Source organism: Macaca mulatta, chromosome 8 (assembly GCF_049350105.2).
Source record: "Macaca mulatta isolate MMU2019108-1 chromosome 8, T2T-MMU8v2.0, whole genome shotgun sequence".
NCBI lineage: Eukaryota > Metazoa > Chordata > Mammalia > Primates > Cercopithecidae > Macaca > Macaca mulatta.
In genome coordinates this window covers 83,112,612-83,135,143 of record NC_133413.1, presented here as the reverse complement: position 1 = coordinate 83,135,143, position 22,532 = coordinate 83,112,612, and the positions used below count along the sequence as shown (strand labels likewise).

The following is a 22,532-nucleotide window of genomic DNA, read 5'->3' as shown; positions in this document are numbered from 1 at the left end:
AGGTGGGAATTGAACAGTGAGAACACTTGGACACAGGAAGGGGAACATCACACACTGGGGCCTGTTGGGGGTGGAGGGAATGGGGAGGGATAGCATTAGGAGATAAACCTAATGTAAATCATGAGTTATTGGGTGCAGCACACCAACATGACATATGTATACATATGTAACAAACCTGCATGTTGTGCAGATGTACCCTAGAACTTAAATAATAACAAAAAAGAAAAAAAAAGAAAAAGGAATACCTAATATTTATATAAATCCTGAACTTAAGAGTTCCCAGAAATTTTTTTTTTTTTTTTTGGATTACAATGAAAATCAGTTCCCCTAAGCTGATACCATTATTATTCTTTTACCTTTTGTAGTAAAAATAAAGATTCTTGATTTCCTCTTTTCACATTACACCATTAAGAATTTATTTTTCCAAAGCCGGGCATGGTGGCTTATGCCTGTAATACCAGCACTTTGGGAAGCCTACATGGGAGGCTTGCTTGAGGCTGTTTGAGACCAGGTGGCAACATTACAAGACCTCGTCTCTACAAAAAAAAATTATTTTAAAAAGTTAGTTGGGTGTGGTTGTGCTCATCTATAGTCCCAGCTACTCAGGAGGCTGAGGCAGGAGAATTGCTGGAGCCCAGGGGTTTGAGGTTACGGCAAGCTCTGATTGCATCACTGCACTGTAGCCTGAGCAAAAGAGCAAGATCTTGTCTCTAAAATCGTACAAGTTTTAAAAAGAACTTATTTGTTTTAGACTATCTTCAAATGCTCACAAAAAGACATTGTTTCGGAGATCTATCTTGTTTCAAACTCTGGACTTATCCACATTTGTGACTTCTCCTGAGTACTAGGATAGCTTTGAGGGACAGCTCCCTGGGTGGCCTTGTACCAACACAGACTCCTCCCTTTCTTGCCTATAGCTCTCTAGAATAACTATAGAATGTGCTGGAAGTGCAACGTCTGAAACAGGGACTGGCCAGAACAGCTAGAGCTCTATTCCAGTCTCCTGTAGAAACGGGATGCCTTTCAAAGCTTTAGTTTCTTAAAGCCCAGAACAGGATGCCTTCTGTTGTCCCTCAGCTGCAGTGCAAGTAGGGCACATGCAGACAAGATTCCATCTGCCCTGGGCAGCTTTCCTGAGCATTGGGGGATGAAGCTTGCCCTGACTTCCGGGTTTCTATTGTCCCTTGCTCCCTATCTGTAAGTAATAAATCTGCTTCATGTAACTTATATGTGGGGGTGTTCTGTCTCATTCGACTCAGACGATTTGGTAACCAGTGCACTTGAACCTGCTTCACAAACCCCACTTGGGGCCCAGGTCCTGTAAAGGGTGGATGGTTGAACCTAAATAAGTGATCCATCCATCTGCCATCAGTGGTAGAAGGGCTGCCTATCCCCTGGGGGTCAGATCAAGCTCTCCTCCACACAAAGGCTACATTTTACCTGTGACAATAGTTCCCAGAGCCTACAGTTCAGATAACCAAATGAGCAACCCTTGCAAAGCAAAGCAAAGCATCTGCAAACCTGCCTGTCAGCAGCACCTGATTCCTTTCTTTGCATAAACCCTGTGGCATACAGAGCAGCCTACACTGCTATTTTAGATGGAGAGTTTATACAATGTAAAAATGTAAAACCCACATCTGTGGTTCTCAGCCAATATCGAAAACGTACAACCATTTAAAATCAGGAAGACATTAGGCTTTCTTAAACTGTTGAAAACAAACCCAGCATTACTCAGGTCTACTCGTGAGAATCAGATACCCAACCTCTATCTATGCTATTTAGTCTTCACAGAGAAATAGGAATACTGTGAAACATTTAGTTTTGCTGTTATTCCTGCCCTTCGGTGCCATTCGGAGGCACAGTCAGTGTTCTTTATGTGTCAGGAGCTATGCTAGGTATCAGTAATTGAAGATAAGAAACATGGTCGGATTCTTCAAATGCTGCAACCTAGCTGAGCAGTTGAACACAGCACAGTCAAAATCATGAGATTACAAAGATGAAGAGAGAACTAGGGGAAAACAGGTGAGAGAGAGAATCAGACAGACCTCACAGGAGCGTGACATATGAGCTGAGACAGAAAGAAGGACAGAGAAGGAAGTAGTGGTGGCCATAGGGGTATGACTGTGCCAGTTGCGTGCAGGTGTGGCTGCAGCTGGTATATGAGGCACATTTGTGCAAACTAGAAAAAAATGATGTCCCTTCTGGATGGATATAGCCATGTGGAAACACTCTGTTGAGTTCAGTGAACAACCTTTCTAGGAATGGTTGGTAATCTGCAACACCTGGGGCACTGTGTTCGAGAAGTGGTAAGGCATGTGGTAATATAAGAGGGTTGTGAGGCATCTTAAATGCAATGCTAAGGAGTTTGGACTAGACTGCAGGCAGTGGGGAATCATTGCAGTTTTTAATTCAGGAGTGGCCCACAAGAAAGACATATCTTAATTCTGTTGGCTAAATGGAGAATGGATTAGGATTGAGGGGGGAGGCCAGGAATGAAATGAAAATGTCCAGTTCATGACTTACAACAATAGTCCAAGCATGAGTTGATCGAGGTCTAGATCACAGCAGTACATCCAGTGGTCCTAACTCAGTAGAAAAAGAATAGGATAAGTAAAGGTAAAAGAGCTTGCAATAGGGACAAAGTGTAGATTTAGTGGGAAATGGAAGGGGGCTCCATGGTTGCAAATAGTAATCAAGATCCCAAAGACAGACTAGTTTTATCCATATGCTAACAGAGTTCAAAATGTGAAACATCTAGGGTGGAATTTATGATTCACTGTTGTCCTATGGGATAGCAAGTGGGTAGGGTATAAGATGATTTTAAGTGATAAACCAAAGCCTTCAGTGAATATCAAGAAGTGATGAGAATATTGGACAATGATGGGAAAGGAATGAAAAATACAACTAGTAATACAACTGTGGGAAAGCCAGGCTGTGGCTAGATTGGGTATGAATATCAAATATGGCATTAGTGTGGGACACTCGACACACATTTGATATTTCTGGGTTTCAACTCTCTAATCTCTGTAACACAATTAATGATGTGTTCTCATAGGATTGATATAAAGTAGTGGTTGGCAAACTATGGCCTGTGGGCTAAATTCACCTGCTGTCAAGCTGTATAGGAATCCAGCTACTTCCATTGGTTTCCATAGTGCCCATGGTTGCTTTCTCACCACAACAGCAGAGCTGAATAGTTGCAACAGAAACCTTATGGCCCACAGAGCAGAAAACAGTGACTCTGTGACCCTTTACAGAAAAAGTTGTAGAGACAACACCAAAAATCACCAAGCTCAGTGTATGGCACATAGCAGACACTCAATATAAATATAAATTTCTCCCCTCCTGCTGTTTTGAGAAAGTCATATTAATCACTGAGGGGACATGAGAAAGTACTTTTCACTTCATGACCCTGGCCTGCAGGGAACAAGTTCCTTTTCTTCCCCAGGTTGGGAAGGAAGCAGTATTGTTAGAAAAGAACTGGTCTCAGAATAAGAAGATATAGTAAGGGTTGCAAGAACACTCTGATGATACTAGGAAGTTGTATCCATACCTCACAGAGGACTTTGAAAACAGAAGCTAATACAGCCTTGTGAAAAGCATCTGTTACTGTATTAGGTATCAATTAACAGTCTCTTTCCCCAGAGTTAAATTTCTGCTCAAAACAGAAGGCTCTGGGGATAGTGACGCTATTATGAGAAAGCGGAAAGTAAAACCAGCTTAACTTGCACAGCCCGAGTTCATGGATTAAGGGAGGGCAGACGGTGGGTGAAGCAGCAGCTTCTCTCAAAGGGAGAGGAAAATTATTATGTAGATGCTGATTTTAAAGAGTTGATGAGAGAAAATTCTACCTTGTCTCAGCCTCCAATGCTTTAGGATAAAGAAAAACACACACCTCCTTTATAGGTTAAAATCCAAACGAAATTCATTTGGAGGGTGAGCTAGCTTCTTCCATTCAGACTCTTACAATATTCAATTTTGTGAAAATTTAAGTAAACATCAACTCATGAAAAGATTTACAACCAGATGAAAAAGAAATGTGAAGTCTGATTGGAGCCAAAGAAATTCAATAGAAAATCAATAGCTGTTCAGTAAAGTATAACCCAAACAGTCCTAGGTGAGGAAGGCTCTCAAGGGGCTCAGTGTGGCTCTGAGCAGAGCAGGCAGTGGGACAGGAGCTAAGAAGCAGGTATGTAGAAATTAACAGAACCTCCTCAGGCAGAGATAAAATAATGGCTGAAGGAAGAAAGGCATTTCCTTATTTGGGCCGTGTTGCAATGAAAATGACTGGATATTTTCCAAATTCCCATTGGTGGCAATATGGTGCCTTAGAGAACCTCTTCTGCACAGAAAGTACACCATGAGGCCACGCCACCACAGCCAGGTCAGATAAACAGCAAAGGCCTGTCATCTGATCTTCAGGCTCACTTATTTTTAAATGTATGCATCAAAGTGCAACAGGGGAGAAAAGCTCATCAAAGCTTTGGCATTTGCCAAATAACCAAGACGGGTAAACAAAGAATCCAAAACAGTTTTTTTCAATTATAATATTTATTTCTTTAACCTCATAAATACACTTGATATATTGTTAAAATCTGCCTATCAAAACGGTTTACTGCCTTAAAGTTTCTTCAGGCTAATCTGTATATAAAACTATTTTAAAAAGGTGTATGTGACTAGCACTTGGTAAATATTCCATGTAATTTAAAATATTTATAATGGCTCATAAGCTAGAGTCTGAAAAATAAAGACCAGGACTTAAAGCAGATTTTTTTTTGCTTTGAATTTTAATATTACTCATAATGCAATAACTTTACTTATATAACACAATAATTTTCACACCTGCAGAAGAATATTTCTTCTTTTAAGAAATATAGTAAAGCGTGTCAGCTTTTTTATATAGCAAATATGAATGGCAAATTCATGTTATCCTAGACTCTGGCCTACTATTTCATATTTTCACTGCATACATAGTTCATTCCATCTGTAGTATGGCAAATTATCACCTTTCAGAAAATAAGATTACCTACTAATGTTTTTCTACCTGTAAGCTAAAACATGCTCTGAAACAGAACAGGTTGCTCACCTCAAGGATATTATGTAGGGTCTCTGCTAGTTTCCCAAAGTGAAAGAAAATTGCCATTGTATTAATGAAATACAATTTTCTAATTTATCACAGCATGAATCTGTTGTTGTTCTTCATAGTGTCATTGATTTATTTTTTAATTCAACCAAATCCTGAATAAAACTACATGCTCTGACATGAATGCACAAGTTAGATAGTCCTATATAAAATGTTGCCAGAAACAAATGCAATTCTAAGATTCAAACTAAAATCTGAGTGTTTTACAAAATCTATATTTGAAGAATCCATTTGGTTGAGAACTTAGATGACATCAGATAGGACAACTGCCCTTCAATATTCCAATTTGAGCTCTAGATAGTATATTGATTAAAGCTAAAACGATGACTTGAAGGCCAGGATTTTTCCTCTCCTGTGCAAATATCCTGAGGTTGGCTGCAGTGACAGATGCTGCAACCAAGCAAACTCATCTGGAGCTGCACCGGGTTGACTTGGCTGTCCTTGGCACTGCTGTGGCATAGGCTTGAAGTAGCTATTTAAAGTGGCATTCAACACTTGTGGTTGCATCATGAGTGACTCAATGAGAGAGAAGTTAAAGCATGAAATCTAGGGTGTCAATGACCTCTAGTGTCCTGAAACAAAATCTTGGGACACTAATAAAAATATTTCTTCCTTCTATTCTTGGACCTTTAGAGTGCTTCCTATGAATTTTCATGCCCTATCAGGTTATCACAAAAGTTTGTATTCTGAATGGGCTGACTGTCTTATGTGGATGACAAAGTTGCATCTACTCTAAATTGCCAAATACATGCTGAAGTTCATTGCTTTTTCTGCAGGTGGGTTCTTTATAATAGAACATACTCTAATGGAGAGGTGGTAGTATGTAAGAGTAACATCTTTCTCTCTCTCTCTCTCTCTCTCTCTCTCTGTCTCTCTCTCTCTCTCTCTCTCACACACACACACAAACACACACACACACACACACACACACACAGGCACATACAATAGACTTTGTCTGGGTACCACTCAGTGAGGGCTGCTGCTACCGGCTTCAGCCACCCTAGACACAGAAACTTGACGACAAACATCAGTTGGGTTCAGGTACCTGTCCTTAGTAATATCCAGAGGAATTCCTTTACTTAAAACTTTCTAAAGACATTAAAGGAAATGATTTAAGTGTAAAAATACACTCATTTTATGCATTAGTTAAGGAGTTAACTTAAACCTAGATATATACACAGCCTATAAATAAATACTATATAGGTGGAAAGTCTGGTATAATTCTGATGTTAGTTCCTAGTATCTCCTGGAAAAACTTTAGAGAGATGAAAGCAAATGTCTTCCTCTTCTATTTTTCTATTTCCTGCCTCTGTGCCAGTTACTACATGTCTCTGTTCCTCATTCATCCATAAGTAGCTGTTTTATTCTAGGTTCATTATGTTTGTGTTAAGCCTGACATAGCAATTGCAGAGAAGTCTCAGTCTCTTCAAGTCCTTCAACGTTCTGCTTATAAACTCTAAAGTGATCATCAACTACAGTCCAGGAGACACTGGGAAAGGAGGTTAAGAACTGGATGTTGCTGACAGATACAGTAAGTGCAGCTTGCCTCCAATGCCCACATACTATGTGGAACAGCTTGCTGGTGTGGCATGAGGTCACCTTCATCTTTCTCTGTCCTCCTGCAGAGGGAGGAAGGATTTTAATGACCAAACAGGCTGTTAATGGGCAAAAATAATTCCCAAGCTTACTGCTATCTTAAAAAGCTTCTACCACCTCTTAGAATACCCAGATAGAATATTTTTAATAAGGGATGTGTCCTGAGAGCTTTATAAATCTCTACTATGCCACATAATCTCCCCTATAAATATAGTAACATTTAACGAGAGCTAGTGCAAATAACAATGAGGAGAAAGAAACAAATTGAGTAGAGTGGACAGCGTTGGGTGACCAGCTAAGCTCGCTCCCTCTCAAAGTCACTAGCTCCTACACACCAAGCTCACGTTATACATAATGCAGATTTATGCCTCAGGGCATTACAGATTACCGAATGCCATGGAACTCTGGGGTTATTCTCAAATAGAATCAAACCACCAATGCTAACTCAATGCTCAAAACAAAAATAACTATTGTAATCTATGGTTATTTCATGAATTGTATTTTAGCAGCTGTTTTGTTTTTTCCTTTAGAACCATGTTTTGATCACAATTTTTTTCAAATAAACTTTGTTAATTATGATAAAGGAAAACACCTTCCTTTATCCAAATGATCAATTCAAATGGGTATACAGACAGAGTCTCTAAGTTAGGAATGGCTCTTACTTGGGGTCAGTTAAAACATCAGGTAGCGCCAGAAAGGCAAGTTTTAAAAATTATGAACATATTTTGTTTATGAATTTCAAACTCTAAAAAATTATAAGATTGTCATTTGTTAATTAAATAATTTGAAACATTTTGTGGAAAACAAAGCATTCTCTAGAGTTACTGTGATGATTTAAAACACGTTTCTTCTAGTTCCGTTTTTTGCTCTGAATTATTTTAAATTTTATTTGAATAATTAGTGTATGTATTTCTAGTGGACTGCCTTTTTTGTGGAACAAACTGGAAATGTAGAGGAATTAAAATTAATAAAGTGCCCAAAGCTGTTTAGTTTTCATGATTCAATTTATGCAATATTTAGCATTCAATAAAATATTCAATATTTTATATGTGATATGTAATATTCAATAAAACTGACTAATTCAACACTCCTTAACAAATAATCCTATAGGATCTCTGGGAAGAGAATATTTTGTTTTATATTGTATGCCAAATATTTCTATAAAATATAAAAGTGGCTAAGAAAAAGGAAAATATCGGTGACATTCAATATAGCGTCTTCTCATGTTTAGTCCCAGTATAACTAACTGCTGTATCTATGCCATATCACAATCACAAGGCTAATCAATAGTATGACTATTAGTATATCAATATATACTATATATATCGATGTATCAATCCTCATAAGATTCTCTGCAACATGCTGGGGTGGGGGTGGGGGGAAGCTAAATTATTGTAACAATATAAATAAACATGGATAAGACAATAACCAACCATCTCCTTGAGGAATCAAAGCAATTTCACGTACTTATCAGATGGACTTTCAGATTGAAGTTCCACTAGAGAACATAAATGCTTAAAAGTAAACAATACAGGGTGGCTACCTGAAGTCAAGGTATATGCCCCATGGGAAATTTCTTATAAACTCTTAGCATTTGGAAAGTATTTGTTTTTCTTCTTCCTTTTAATGATAGATAAAGCTCAGATAAGAAGACTTAATCAAAAACAGTATTCAAATCCTTCTAGAGTATTCCAAAGTGGACAGTGTTAAATATTGCAACCTTCCTTCATAATATTTACGCTTACCTAAAAGAGTAGATCATGTATTTTACAAACTTCCTCACATGAAATAAAGAAAACAAACTTGCTAATAATCAAAGCAGTGTATATAAATTTTCAAGGCCAGAATATTTAAATACTGCTGATGTACTCTATTTTGTGATAACACTAAGTAATATAGAAAGAACTCATTTTTTAACACTGAAAATGATAATTACTGTATTTATTGAGGTTTAAAAAATAAAGCTTGAAAAGAATCTGATGTCTTTTAATATTAATGAAAACTAATGATTTTTCTAAAGAGATGGAAAAACTGCTTGGATATTAAGACTAGACCTCTTCAGATGCAACCAAGAAGCAAAGAGGAATCCAAAAGTGCATGATTCTTGGGTAATTTACTTTTTCAAAAATATTCACTTGCAAGGTGATGACTTAGTTCATTGTGCAAACTGGGACACTTTGAAGAGTAAAAAGAAATGCTATTAATAATTAGACATGGACAAAAGGTATTAGCCAAGACTATCTCCATAAAAGCAGAACATATGGCACCCTAGGTTACAATGGGATGTGGGGGTGTGAGCTTTTTATGACTTCTTCTTCTTCTTTTCTTGCCCTTCTCTGCCATGACCAAACGTGGCCAACTGAACAGTGGTGAGTTCTCAGGGCAGCCTTTCCGGGAAAGCAGAGAAGCGTGGATCTAGAAATAGGATGGCTACAGCTAAAAAACATAATATTTGAGACATTTAAACCAAAACCCAATGGTGTTTTCTATCTTATCTGTTTTATTTTCTTATGCCTTGTTTCTTTCAGGTTTATGACCTGTTAGTCTTCATGGATGATACACTTTATGAAAGGGAAAAGCAAATCTTCAAGCTAAACCTCTGCAGATTGGCCAAGTTCTTTTAAACTCTATCATCTGTTAACATCTCTGAACTCTCATGCTATGTTATTGGAAGAACACAAACAGCTTAATCTGTACAGATGGGATGCAGAGAGGAAAGGGGAAGAAAGGAAAATGGTAAACCACCAATAAAGAAACAGTGTGACTGGCATAATAATTAGCCCACTGCAGATAAGCATGAGAGTACTGCTCAGTACAAAGAGGTGCCTCAATGCAGAGGAGAGCACTGCACGGTACACAGAGGGGCCTCAATATAGATGGGTTTCTGTGTTGTTCACACTGCATCACTTCATGTTTTTGGCTCATTTTTGGTTTTAAAGCCTATTGTTATATTTTCTTACCACTAAGATGGCCATCAGAAAACTAAACAAAATGTTACACAGCCCAAGTTGTTCACTTGGCTGGATCTACTTACAAGCATAACATGTGTAAGTTCTGTTCTTGAACTGAAAGAAAATCATTTATGATTCTGTTCCAATGCCTTCCTTCATTTTTCATTCAAAGCATTAGAATAACTGATCCGTACACTATAAATAGAATGAGAATGTTATGTATTCTTTCTCCCTTGATAAGTACACAGTAGTTTTTGTTTTATTTTGATTTATTTTCTTTTTACTATTTCTGTGGCTTGAAAGGCCTACACTCTAATTTAGTTGGAATAGGGAGATAGTTCTCAAGGAGTTATCAACAGGGCAACCAAACAGGTACCAGTATCTAAGAAACTCATAATTTGGACTCCTGGCTCTGTGGAGAGCTGAATTTCCAAGCACAGACTGCCCATCTGCCACCACCAGCTCCCGACTTGATCCAAGGATGGCTATCGTGTCCTGGCCCTTCAGGTGCCGTGCTGCACCGTGCCAACAACAATGGACCTGTGGATGTATGCAGGGAATAAGATGCAGGCAAGAAACACGGTCATCTCCTTCCCTCCATTCCACGCATTTTCAGGGAGAGAAAACTGGTGCTAGTGAGGAGGAATAAAAAAACGTACATAGTACCATCATTTGTGGCCCTCTGAACTCCATTTTTCAGTTTAACTTACTTTTTCTCTGTAGGGGGCTATTGATGAAAAAAAGTGGAGAAATATTTCTCTAATCAATCATTCCCCACTTTTCTTAAACTAAAATAAAGCCAGTTCCTGAGGGGCACAAGACATGTATGCGTGTGTGTGTGTGTGTGTGTGTGTGTGTGTGTGTGTGTGTGTGTGAGAGAGAGAGAGAGAGAGGGAGTGAGTGAGTGAGAGAGAGAGGAGGAGGGGGAAGAGCAGTGGGGGAAAGGGAGGGAGGAAGTGGTGGCTATGCATAAATGAGGAAACTTAGGAGTGGAAAGCAGGTCCTAAACAATGCCCCCACTTGACCTGTATGCTGCCCCGAAAAAGCTGCTGTATGCTCTCACTGTTTGGTTCAGACGAATAGAAAAGTGTTTCCGCAGATTTCGCCTCCTGCTGTTCTTATCCAATAAGGGCTGCTTACGTTCTAGCTTCCTGACCTGACACCTGAGATCAGCCTGTTGTCTGGCACTGCCCAGTACACACATCCACTTATGCTCTTAGAGGGAGTCTTCCCTCAGAGGACTCAGCCATGAGCCCAGATTCCTGGATTTGCCGGAAACCCAGATGATTTCCTTTGTTCTTGATCTTCTTAAGACATCCAAAGTGAGGGCCCTGTGTGGTACTGATGAGTCTAGTTTCTTTCAGATCTCAGGTGGGCTGTGCTACTTCCTGATTGTTGTTTCATCCCAAAGGCTGAGAATATTGCCTGCCACAAGACCCATTTCTCAAACATGCTTTTAAACACCTTTTAGACTGACGTCACTATAAGCAATATTTACAGGGAAATAGCTACTGCAGTTTACTTGGGAAGAAGCCAAGGAAAAGAGAGAAAAATGTTTCCAGTCCAGAGACCGACTAAATTGCCATGACCTGGAAGAGGTACAGGATCAAGTTGAATTCCAATTTTTGCCCAAGAAGCTGGCAGCAAGTTGAGCCCTTTTCTTCCCCTTGCACGATCCTATGAAAGGCACACTAAAGTCAGCAATTCCTGTCATAGTAACCCAGGGAGTAGTTCCAGTCATGCCCTGGGCCCATTCAGCTGAGCCACACACTCACAAACCACCTCAAATTAAACTGTGTACATTATTTCTGTATGAGGGCATGTACAGTTACCAACATACACTGACAAGAGTCAAAAAAGACAGAGTCCATCATACAGATATAAACCTGTGTCCAATTACCAAGTCACACCGTATCCCAGAGAACTAAGAAATGAGTATTTCTATTCTCCCTGTCATTATGTTTTGAATAGTATGATTATATTTCACAGTTTTATATATGTGTGCAAAAATGTTAATTTGTTAAATGTAATATTTCAGATATACCACATTGTTAAACCCCGTTTTGGCTTTTTTTCAGGTATTAACACACCAGAACATCCAAGTAAGAGAAGTGGCTCCTTATGTGACACCAGGGAACATGTTCCAAACGAGTTGACTTCTTATTGTCAGAGAAATACCCAAAGACAAAAATAGTAGATCAATTGATCTTGTAATAATTTTTTATATCATAGGGGATGCATATAGCATGGGCTGAACAATTATTGCTTAACTGATTATTGAGTATTTATTTCATATCAAAGAATAGATATTTTAGCCTGTTATGCAACACCTGATAGACAGGGTCAAATTTTTCCTTCCATACTAGGGATTTGGCAAATAATCTTATAGTTTTTATACTTTCTTCATTATAGGAATCTATTAAGTTATAAAAAACTGAAAGAGAAAAACACACAAATATTTTAATGATATGAAATCCCAGTTAAAGAGAAGAGAATATTTTAAGGACATTTTTAAATTCTGGAAAGAATGGAGTGTCTAAGTACCTACTTTCATGTGTGTGGCACACATACAGCATATGTTCAACTAAATTATCATACTGAATAAGCAAAAACCTGGAAAGGCAAGGTCCACAGATATACTGCTTTAAAGCTACCTTACCTCCTAAGTGAGGACGAACACGAAGGTTCCCAGCATTCCTACACAAGGGCTTCACAACATAGGAAAGAGCCTGATGTACCCACAAAAAAGTAAATAGTGAGGGCTAGAATATCACCCTACTGCAGCTGTAATATTACTACTTTTTCTTAAGTTGTGAAAATACTATCCACACATACCTGCATTACCACTCCCCTCACCAAGAATTACTCCAGAAAGAAAAAAAAAAAAAGAAACAAGTTATAGGACTCGAGAAGAGTACAGGAAAAGGTAGTGGTTTATATAAGACATTACACAGAGCCATTTTTAAAAGGCTCTAAACCTCAGACAAACGAACAATAATTTTACTAAACTACTATGTAATCAAATGTAAATAATTTCCATAATATTTCACTATTCAAACAGAGAGGAAAATGTAGACATATAAACAAACATAAATCCTGTATGGAAATTTAGTAAAGAATCAACTTATAGTGAAGATTGACTTAGCTTGATTAACAATGTGGAAACAAATTTACCATTTATAACTGCATAAAATTTTCCAAAACCAATGTCTTTGGCTGCTGGGTAGAGTTTGTAGGTCGATTTCTTGTCTATTCATACAGACACAATTTGAAGCAAATTTAAATAATATGTTGGATGCATATGTAAAGGTCTATTGTAATGAGCCGTGGTCATAGTTACCTTCTTAGAGATTAAGAAACGGCTATTTCTTCTAAAATTTACAGATTAAATGAACTACCTTGTGTAGGAAATCAGGTTATTGACCTTATTCTATCCTTGTGAGAAATTCTTTGGGAAAATATACATATATCTTAAATTTTTTCTGTAACAGTACTTAACTTTAGATATAGGTTAATAATGTCATTATGAACAAATAAACTTCAGTAACCTTTCAAATTGTCTTTGACTTAATTGCTTTATTTTTATATAGTTGGCTAACTTTCTCTGGAACTTTTGATGGAACAATGATTTATTCCTTAGTTGCCTAAAGGCTTGAAAAAAACTCATTTAACACCCACAATACTCACTTAACTCCAGAATCTGTCTCATTCATTTTCAAAATTCACTCCATATTTTTAGTAGTAACTCAAGTATGTACCTAAACACTTGATATTGGAAAGAGCAGTAGCCTTTCTCAATCAAAACCCACAAATGTGGCACATTTATTTTTTTCTTACAAGTTAAGTGAAAGGAAACAACTTATCCAAAATTACAAAAAAACATAAAGTCTTCCATTTGCCACAAAATAAGCATTTCTTTGTTATAGACAACAGATATCATTTTATTTCACGTAGGTGCATGTCCTGGCTGGAAAGTAAAATGCCTTTAGAAGTCAACCAGAAAGAAAACCAAACAAAAAGCAGTTTTACGATCATCTGCATTAGCTGATTATTTACATTATTTATGTGCTATAGATTATCATGTAGAATCTTAATTTCCAGTCAAAAATCTCATATGGTCTATTACAAATTCTGAAATCATTACCGTTTACAAGAGAGAATATATTAGAAAAAACAGTAAATAATCAAAAGAATCCATGTGATGACACACTCTTCCCTTCTCCATTCCATACTCCATTTTCATCCATTATGCACAAAATGTCAATACTATACTCCTGCAGCTAAAGATGGCTTTTTGAATTTTTACTTATCATTCATACTGCAATACAGAACTAAATATATGGAGTGGAAATTGGTTTGGGCTAACCTTGAAAGCTCTAGATAAAATTAGACAAACAGAATCACACAGTTGAATTACATACTGGAATTAGTGACAAAAAATTTACTATGAGATTTAGATACATGCAGTCACAATGGGAAAATATGAATTTGCCTTCATTTTAAGCAAATACTTTATGAACTCAGACATGGTAATACCTCAATTGTAAAAAAAAAAAAAAAAAAATCAACAACAGTCAGAAACATGCACTGTTAAAGAAGGCCTCACAAGGTGGGTACGTGGATGCATTCTGGACATTGACTCATTTTTTACACAGCTTAGTAAAACAGTCCCTTCCTCATGTGTGTGGTGCCTGCCCTCTGAGCTACCTGGGGCCATGCTCTCGTCTCTTTCCTTGAACCTCTACAGAGCCAGGCTAAGGGGTACCTCCTCTCCTTCCAGTGACAGTACCTTACCTTTGTTTAAGATGGAGATCAGGCCCTCATCTTCCACAAGACTCAGTGCCTGATGAGTCTGAGCTAGTGCTTTCTCCTCAACCTCCAAGTCACCAACATGATACAGCGCCAGGAAAACGAGGACTCTCTTTCATCCTCTGTTGCCCATGCCCCTTTCTACAGACAATTATTATTATTTATGAAAGGGTAATGCCACTTTATGACATTAACCAGAATGAATTACTATATTGGACTAAATAAGATTTTGGAAAGGAGTTTTTCACTGTCTGTGTAGCCATGCTTTGTTCTGTGTTACTAAAACAGTAAAAAAAGTTATACTCTCTTGCATGTAGGTAGCATCTTTTCTGACCATACACAGGCAAGCAATACCATGGGTTTCATACCTTTGCAGCCACTGATGAGTTAGGTTTCTCCAGCAAGTCCCACAGTTTCTTCCTTTTATCAGGGCAGCAGGTATTATCAAACTCTTCTCCTTCTCGCTCTCGCATAGTCTCTGCCTCTCGCCTCAGTTCTTCGTTCATTTGTTCTTTTTTTTGATGATATCTGGCCTGGCAGCAGGACTCTAAGTAGATCTCATCAATCCCCCAGTAATCAAGTTCTTGGCCAAAAGAAAGTGCACACATTTCTTCCATCATATGGAGTTTCCCTGTCCGGTAGAAATTTAAAATGGAAGTGAAGGCTCCTGGATGCCGATCAAAGAAATACTCGTTCTCGTTCAGATTATAGTCATCGCACACTTCCAGGAGGCTCTCGTGTGTGTTGCAGTCTCGAAGCTTCCCCAGGCGCGTCCTGGGCAGCCTGTCCAGCGTTCTCCACAGGACTTCGTGGTTGAGGCCCCCCACGTTGATTTTAACTCTCCTGGAGCATGTTTTGCTCCGGATAATGTCCACAGGCTCTGGAGGAAGAGAAAGTGTCGACCTTGAAGTCTTCCTGTTTAAGCCCGGGGGAGCCTTTTCTGCCATTTTGAACTGGACAAAGCTGCAGAGCCAGGATCCTTAAAAAATGAGGTCAACTGAAGCAATATCCTTCGGGGGCAGGCATTTCCACTGACAAAGCTGGAAGAAAGCAACAATCACTTGGTAACTTGCATTTTCCTAGAGTATTTCCTGTTCTATGGGATCATTCTGTTGTTACAACCAGAAGGTACAATATTAATGACTGAATACAACCAGAAGGTACAATATTAACGACTAGATAGTTTTGGAGATACACATCTTTCCTTTAGGATATAGGAAAGGGGGGAAAAGACAACACAATGTACTACACAGAAGAGGCTGTGTATTCAATGATATACACCTATAGGCGGGCAACTCCCAAACATGTCATGAGAGACCTCTTTTTCAAGCTGCAGACTAAAATATCCATGTGCTTGATCAACTCTTTTTTTTGAGACAGGGTCTCTCTCTGTGACCCAGGCTGGAGTGCAGTGGCACCATCACAGCTCATTGCAGCCTTGATTTCCTGGACTCAGATGATCCTCCCACCTCAGCCTCCCAGGTACCTGGGAAATGCCACCACACCTGGCTAATTCTTGTATTTTTTGTAGAGACGGGGTTTCTCCATGTTGCCCAGGCTGGTCTTGAACTCCAGGGTGCAAGCAATCCACCTGCCTCAGTGTTCCAAAGTACTAGGATTACAGGGTGAGCCACTGCACCTTGCCCTGATGAACTCCTTCTAGATAAACCACAGACATCTTAAGCTAAACTGACCAAGGTGCCAATCTCCTCAACCAGTTCCTGATCATTCTCCATCTCAGATTTATGGCCTTCCCCATCCCATACCCAGTCACCCTCACTAAAACCCTGTGAAGTCCCGATCCGTCCGTCCACATCCAAATAAGCACCAAGTCTTACCAATTATACCTCCTAACCATTGCTTAACGCCTCCAACACTGTTACGAAGGTTCCCATTACCACAATGCTGGTTTGAATCCTCAGCATCACTTGCCTAGACTTCTTTTCCTTTCTTTTTTTTTTTTAAACAGAGTCTCATTCTGTAGCCCAGGCTGGAGTGCAGTGGCACAATCTCAGCTCACTGCAACTTCTGCCTCCCGGGCTCAAGTGATCCTCTCACCTCAGCTTTCCAAGTAGCCGGGACTACAGGCTTGCACCACCATGCCAGGCTAATTTTTTTTTTTTTTTTTTTTTTTTTTTAGAGACAGGGTCTCACTATATTTCCCAGGCTGGTCTGAAATTCCCAAGCTTAAGCAATCGGCCAGCCTTGCCTACACTTCTAATACAGCCTTAAATTGGATCCCAAACTCGAGTCTTGTCCACCTAAAAACCATTTTCCACATAACTATTAGAATGCTCTGCTAAGACACAAATTTGACCTTGCCACTCACATGCTTTAAATCCTGCAAAATGTCATCATTATTGGAATTTTATTTTTGAAGTCCTACCAGCACTTTAAAGCCTAGTTAGTCCTAGTAGGTCCAGCCTCCTCTCCACCTTCACTTTTCATCTTTCCCTCATCACTATATTCCAGCAACCCCAGACTGCACACAACATTCCCTTTCAAGCTCCTGGCCTTTCCATATTGTGTTCTGGAAACATCTTTCTTGTTTCCTTCTGACTAACCAGTACTTGCTTTTCAAGACTCAGCTCAAACCTCACCTCCTCCAGAAAGCTCTCCATAATATTCCTGCTGTGGGATCATGAAACTTCCACCATACCATTGCAATATACCTTTCCCATAGTATGCTGGGAACTCCTGAGGACAAAGACCATCTTTTCTATTATTATGTTCCTATCACCAAGCACAGTGCTTATACAGTGTAGGAGTTTAATAAATATTAAACAGTTAATCCATTCCATAATTATTTTCCACAAGAGAGCTGACCAAAGTAATCTATGTGGCCAGAAGATGCAAACATGGAGTTATTGGGATCACTTATTTAAAATGCATCTGTGTTTATATGTTATGTATATATAATATACATCAGAACGTTTGTGGGTGTTGTGTGTGTGCGTGTGTGTGTATGTGTGTGTATTCTTCTGCTTCACGGCTTTTTTCTCCTGTGTACTAATTCTTTAAAGTATTACTGCTCTTGTAGTCCCTCTTATTGATCTGTTATTCTGATCTGTAGCAGCAAGCATCTTCTTAGTTATCTTCCCCTATAATGTTTTTGCAGAAAATCATAGAGCTTCAAGCAATTCATCCAGAATACCACCTTTAATATAAAACATCATGTTTCACACAGTAAACAGCTTATACTAAAGGGAAAAACTATTAGATTTAAGAGGTCCTTATAATTAGAACTCTCTTTTAAGATACACACCAATTTCTGCATGCCCCTGGCTTCTCCATCCTGCAAGTTAAATTTATTTCTCCATATGGAGGCCAAAGATCCTCTTGAATGAATACAAGACAATGTAATGAAAAATGTAGATGGACTATATAAGAATTATTTCAAATGTGGCCAATAAATATACTTGCAGCAGGAGTTTTTTCAACTACAGAGTTACAGGAATATTTTCAGCATACACACACACACACACACACACTTTCATCACACATGACAAAAATGCTTATATTTACAAAAATAAGAATATCTATAATGACTGAGTAAGCAACTTAAATTCTCTGGGCTTGAATTTTCTAATTTACAAAATAAAGACAATGGTATCTATTTCATGCACAGTATTATGATGATTAGATGAGATTGTTTATGTGAAATGCTCACTACAAGGAGGTATATCTGAATAGAATAAGAATATTCATATTTCTTCCTAAAGTTTGGTTTCCAAGCACTGAAAGAAAACTAAGATTAAAGCTATATTAGTTTCTATTAAATAAAGTCTAGCTTTTAAATTTTCTCTTTACATATATGTTCTGTCTTTCCCATTGAATTATAATTAAAGGCCTGGGATTGTGGGTCCAAACTTTTCTCTACTGAGCACTGAACCTACACGTAACAGGCACCTCATAGCATCTGTCTTTGGTGCCACTGATGTTCATGTTCTAATTTTATATTCAGGTGATGATGAACCATATATATGTTAAAAATTGAGCAACACTATCAGGATCAGGCAAAAACAGCTGAAAATATTAGAGATGGGGCAATTCTAGTGATTCATCTGAATATGGAGTCTCCACTAAACAACTTAGTTGTAGGTACACTGACATCTCAACAATCAATCATCGAATTGTCCACATAAATAACGAACTGTGAGCTGATGCAGTTTGAATTTGAATACAAATACAAATAAAATAAATGTACTTTTCTTGAACACCACCATGTCTTATGCTAATATGAAGATAAATCATTTTTGAACTGATTATAATATCAGATAAGAGGTTTTCCAGGAAGAGAATTAACTCCAGAATGACACAAATATGTCATTTGTTTGTGGTGAAGGGCATGGTGTGCCTTGCAATTTTGAAGAAGTCATTAAAAAAGGAAATGCTATATCATAGTCACTGGTAGGTCACTATTTGTCTTAAATAATTTCACGTGCATTGTGTATAGTGAATTTTCCTTTTTGTAGGGTGTATGTCTCAAGTGAAGAGAGGTCATAAGACTTAAATTTCAAAACATCTTCTTCACTGATCAAGAACTTTCTATTATAAGAAATCCAGTGTTGATTACAAGTCCCGCAAAAAAAGACACACTGAAATTCAATGCCCTTTCTTGATAGCAGGGATAGAGAAACTAAGGGTGAGAAAACGGCCTGTTGATTTGATTTTCTTAAGATTTAAAGATGACCTGCTCTCATTATTGTTACCATGGTTAAAAGATTTTTTATTCTCTCTGGGCAGAATGTTCTGCTTGTTACCTGATAAAGAGCGCAGGCTCAAAGGCATAAGTTCCTGAGCAGTTGAAGAGCTGTGAATAGTGTTCCAAAAGTTAATCAAGCCTTCCGAATAAGCCTATAATAAATGCAAGCTGCAGAGCATAAGCCCTGATCAACAGTGCCTTTGAAACTCACTGAACCTTTCTGCTTGCTTGCTTGCCTTTCTCCCTTCTGTTTCTTCTTCTGTGGGTTTCTCTCTTACTTTCCCCCATGTCTGTTATGCCACATGCTACCTATCTTTCTTCCTTTGCTTTCCCTCCTTTCCTGTCCTGATCCCTAGATCTTTCCATCCTCACAGCCCCTTAAACAAGCACAAAACCAAACTATATTTTTTCAGACTTATACATACTTCATTAAGTTTACTGTAGCCAATGCTAATATAGAGGCCTCCTGGGCTGAAAATACCTTCCAGGAGATAAAAACATCTAAACAGAGTTGGAGGTCTATGGACTCATAAAAGGGGCTCTGTCTGAGGCTCAGGACACCTCAGTTCCGCATTGCCCTCAATTGCTAATTGAACTTTAATTTCTTCACCCATTAAGTGGTGGCATGTCCATGGCTAAAATTCTTTAATCTCCTATGACACTTAATTAATTTTTTCCTTTCACTGTGATTCTGCTCCTTTTACCTCCCCATGCCCTCCAATCACCATCGTTACTTCAGATAGAAATAAAGCTATCATGCTGCTTCACAGTCAATGAAACATTTTCCATGTCTAGTTTCTTGAGGAAGATGGTTTTCATATTTCATTTCAAGAACCTTTACTTTCATATTTATCATGGCTTGAAACAGACTACCTTCAGAACATCATGAAAGTGTCATTTATTTTATTTAGTGTTTAGTTAATTTTCTATTGTTAACTTTTCATTTTAAATTTATGTCCTTTTCTGCCATATAAATTGTACTTCTAGCAATGAGTCTGCCAGTTCCCTGTGGGTAAGGGTATTGTGTTTTACGACCCTAGAGCGTTCGCAAAATTTACGTTTTTAATCTCAGTAATTAAAGTGGAGATGATGTATTTTCTCATCATACTTTTGTAAGTGAATTTATGTCTATCATAATGATTTTTATCCCATAATCACGCAGTTCAATTCTGTATAGAAGTGTAATATAAAATGCAATAATTCAGTGCTTAAATTGTGTAGATATTATGCAACTGTGAATAATTTATAAACATAAATTGTCAGTATAAACAGAAGACACTTTTGTTTGAGACCTCAGAACACATGTTTTCATGTCAAGGGCAAAATCTTAGTGAATATTTTATTTCAGCAGTTTGTTGATTTATTTCACCTCATTCAATCAATTGAAAGTTAAGCTTGCTACAATCAGTCAGCCAGCGCGAATGTACTCAATATCCCTTCATTAGTCTTCTAGAAAAAAAGCGGCTCTGTAAACAATAAACAACAACAAACATTTGAGTTTTGCACAGCTGCACCCTGCTTCTACAGCAGCGTGGCATTATGCTGCCACCCGCTCAGGGCCAAAACTGACAAAACACAACTTTCTCATCATGGCATCTTAATTACAGCTTGAGGCTCCAGGTTTGGAGGGGGAGTGGGGTTTACTGTAGTCTCAAAAATACTAGCATTATGTCATACACTTGACACTTCCTTCATGGAGCCAGGCAGGGTAAGTCACATGTGCGATCCTGTGAAGATAAAAAGCAAACCTTTCTAAAGATGTAAGCGATGTTTAACATTTCATTTTTGTGTTGCTAGAACATGCTGAGCAGGCACTGCAAACAAACAGCTCTGAGACCTTTAAGTCTGTATCACTGCATACATAGCTCTAAGGCATTTTCTTAAATTTTCATATACAGCATTAAGTAATAAGTTTCTGTAGAAACTATATTTCAGAGAACCACAAGATGATCTGCAGTAGGTATCTGAAGAGAAAGGCATCGTAACTGTTAGCTGAAGATTAAATCAGTGTATATTTTTTAATTCCATTGTTGGCTGCAATTTTTAAAGCACCTCCAAAATTTACTAATAAAAAACCAATAACATTATAACAACCTAAAAACATATGTGTATATATATATATAAAATGTATATATTTATATATATATAAAATATATATATATTTAAAGTATATATATTTAAAGTAAAGTCCTGGAAATTTTCAGCTATTCTAAGAAATTCAACAAACCTGCAACCTGCATTACTTTAGAACCTGGTCAGAAGTGTTTAATAAATTTCATACTATTTATTATTTTTAATATATAAAATTCTAGGAATAACTGAAATGCTGTCCTTGTCCTCAGAAAGTGGAAGGTGACATTTCTTTTCTGCAATCAAAGGCTGCTAATATCAATTTCTTCCTTAACTTTAGGACAAGTATATACTCCTTAGTTTTAAAAAAAAATCAGAACTTTTTTGGGAGGCCAAGGTGGGCAGATCATGAGGTCAAGAGATAGAGACCATCCTGGCCAAAGTGGTGAAACCCCATCTCTACAAAAAATACAAAAATTAGCTGGGAGTGGTGGTGCACACCTGTAGTCCAGCCACTTGGGAGGCTGAGGCAGGAAAATTGCTTGAACCCGGGAGGCAGAGGTTGCAGTGAATCGAGACTGCACCACTACTCCAGCCTGGTGACAGAGTGAGATTCTGTCTCAAAAAAAAAAAAAAAAAAAATTAGAACTTTTATCCTTGATATAACCGATGCTTTTTTTAGATACACTCAGATGAAATCCTAAAAGCTTTCCTTTCAGTGGTCAAAGGAAGCATTGTGTTGCAGTAAGAAGGGGACAAGACAAGTAATAAATAGGATATGTAATATGAGCATCTTTCAATATCATAGCTGTCTCCAAATTTATAAATAAACTATTTTGTTTAGACCCATAATATAATTTTTCTTCGTCAGGATAATTATTTAAATAATTAGGCCCTAAACATATATGTTCACTAAAATTCACTAAAATTACAGAATAAAACACCAGATTTGGTTTTTAGAAACATTGCCTTTTATAAAACATAACTGACCAGAAAAAAAAAAAAACCCTTCTTTATTCTGAAAAATATAATATTGAATTATAAAGCATCTTGGACCTTTTATAGACTACAAGGTATTGTGATGGCTGGAAATTTTTAGTATGCTTCAAAAGGCACACAGAAAAGGGCTCAAACTTTTATATCCACATTCAGCTATTCAGCTACTGGGTTTTCTATTATGATGGTAAAAGTGCCCTTTATATTGGCACCCAAGATGTGTCCTTCTAAATCTTTCCTTTTGCAAGTCTTCCCAGACTCA

The 22,532-nt window shown here is 37.8% G+C and overlaps 1 protein-coding gene across 1 annotated transcript in view; it reads right to left on the bottom strand.

Moving 5' to 3' along the window:
- The window catches only part of KCNB2 (potassium voltage-gated channel subfamily B member 2), a 411,442-nt gene that overhangs the window by 365,453 nt on the left and 23,457 nt on the right, over positions 1–22,532 (bottom strand). The window contains exon 2 of the mRNA XM_001083422.4: positions 14,868–15,539. Coding sequence (XP_001083422.3) covers positions 14,868–15,446 — 579 coding nt within the window. The 5' untranslated portion in view covers positions 15,447–15,539. The remainder of the gene's footprint in view (positions 1–14,867; positions 15,540–22,532) is intronic.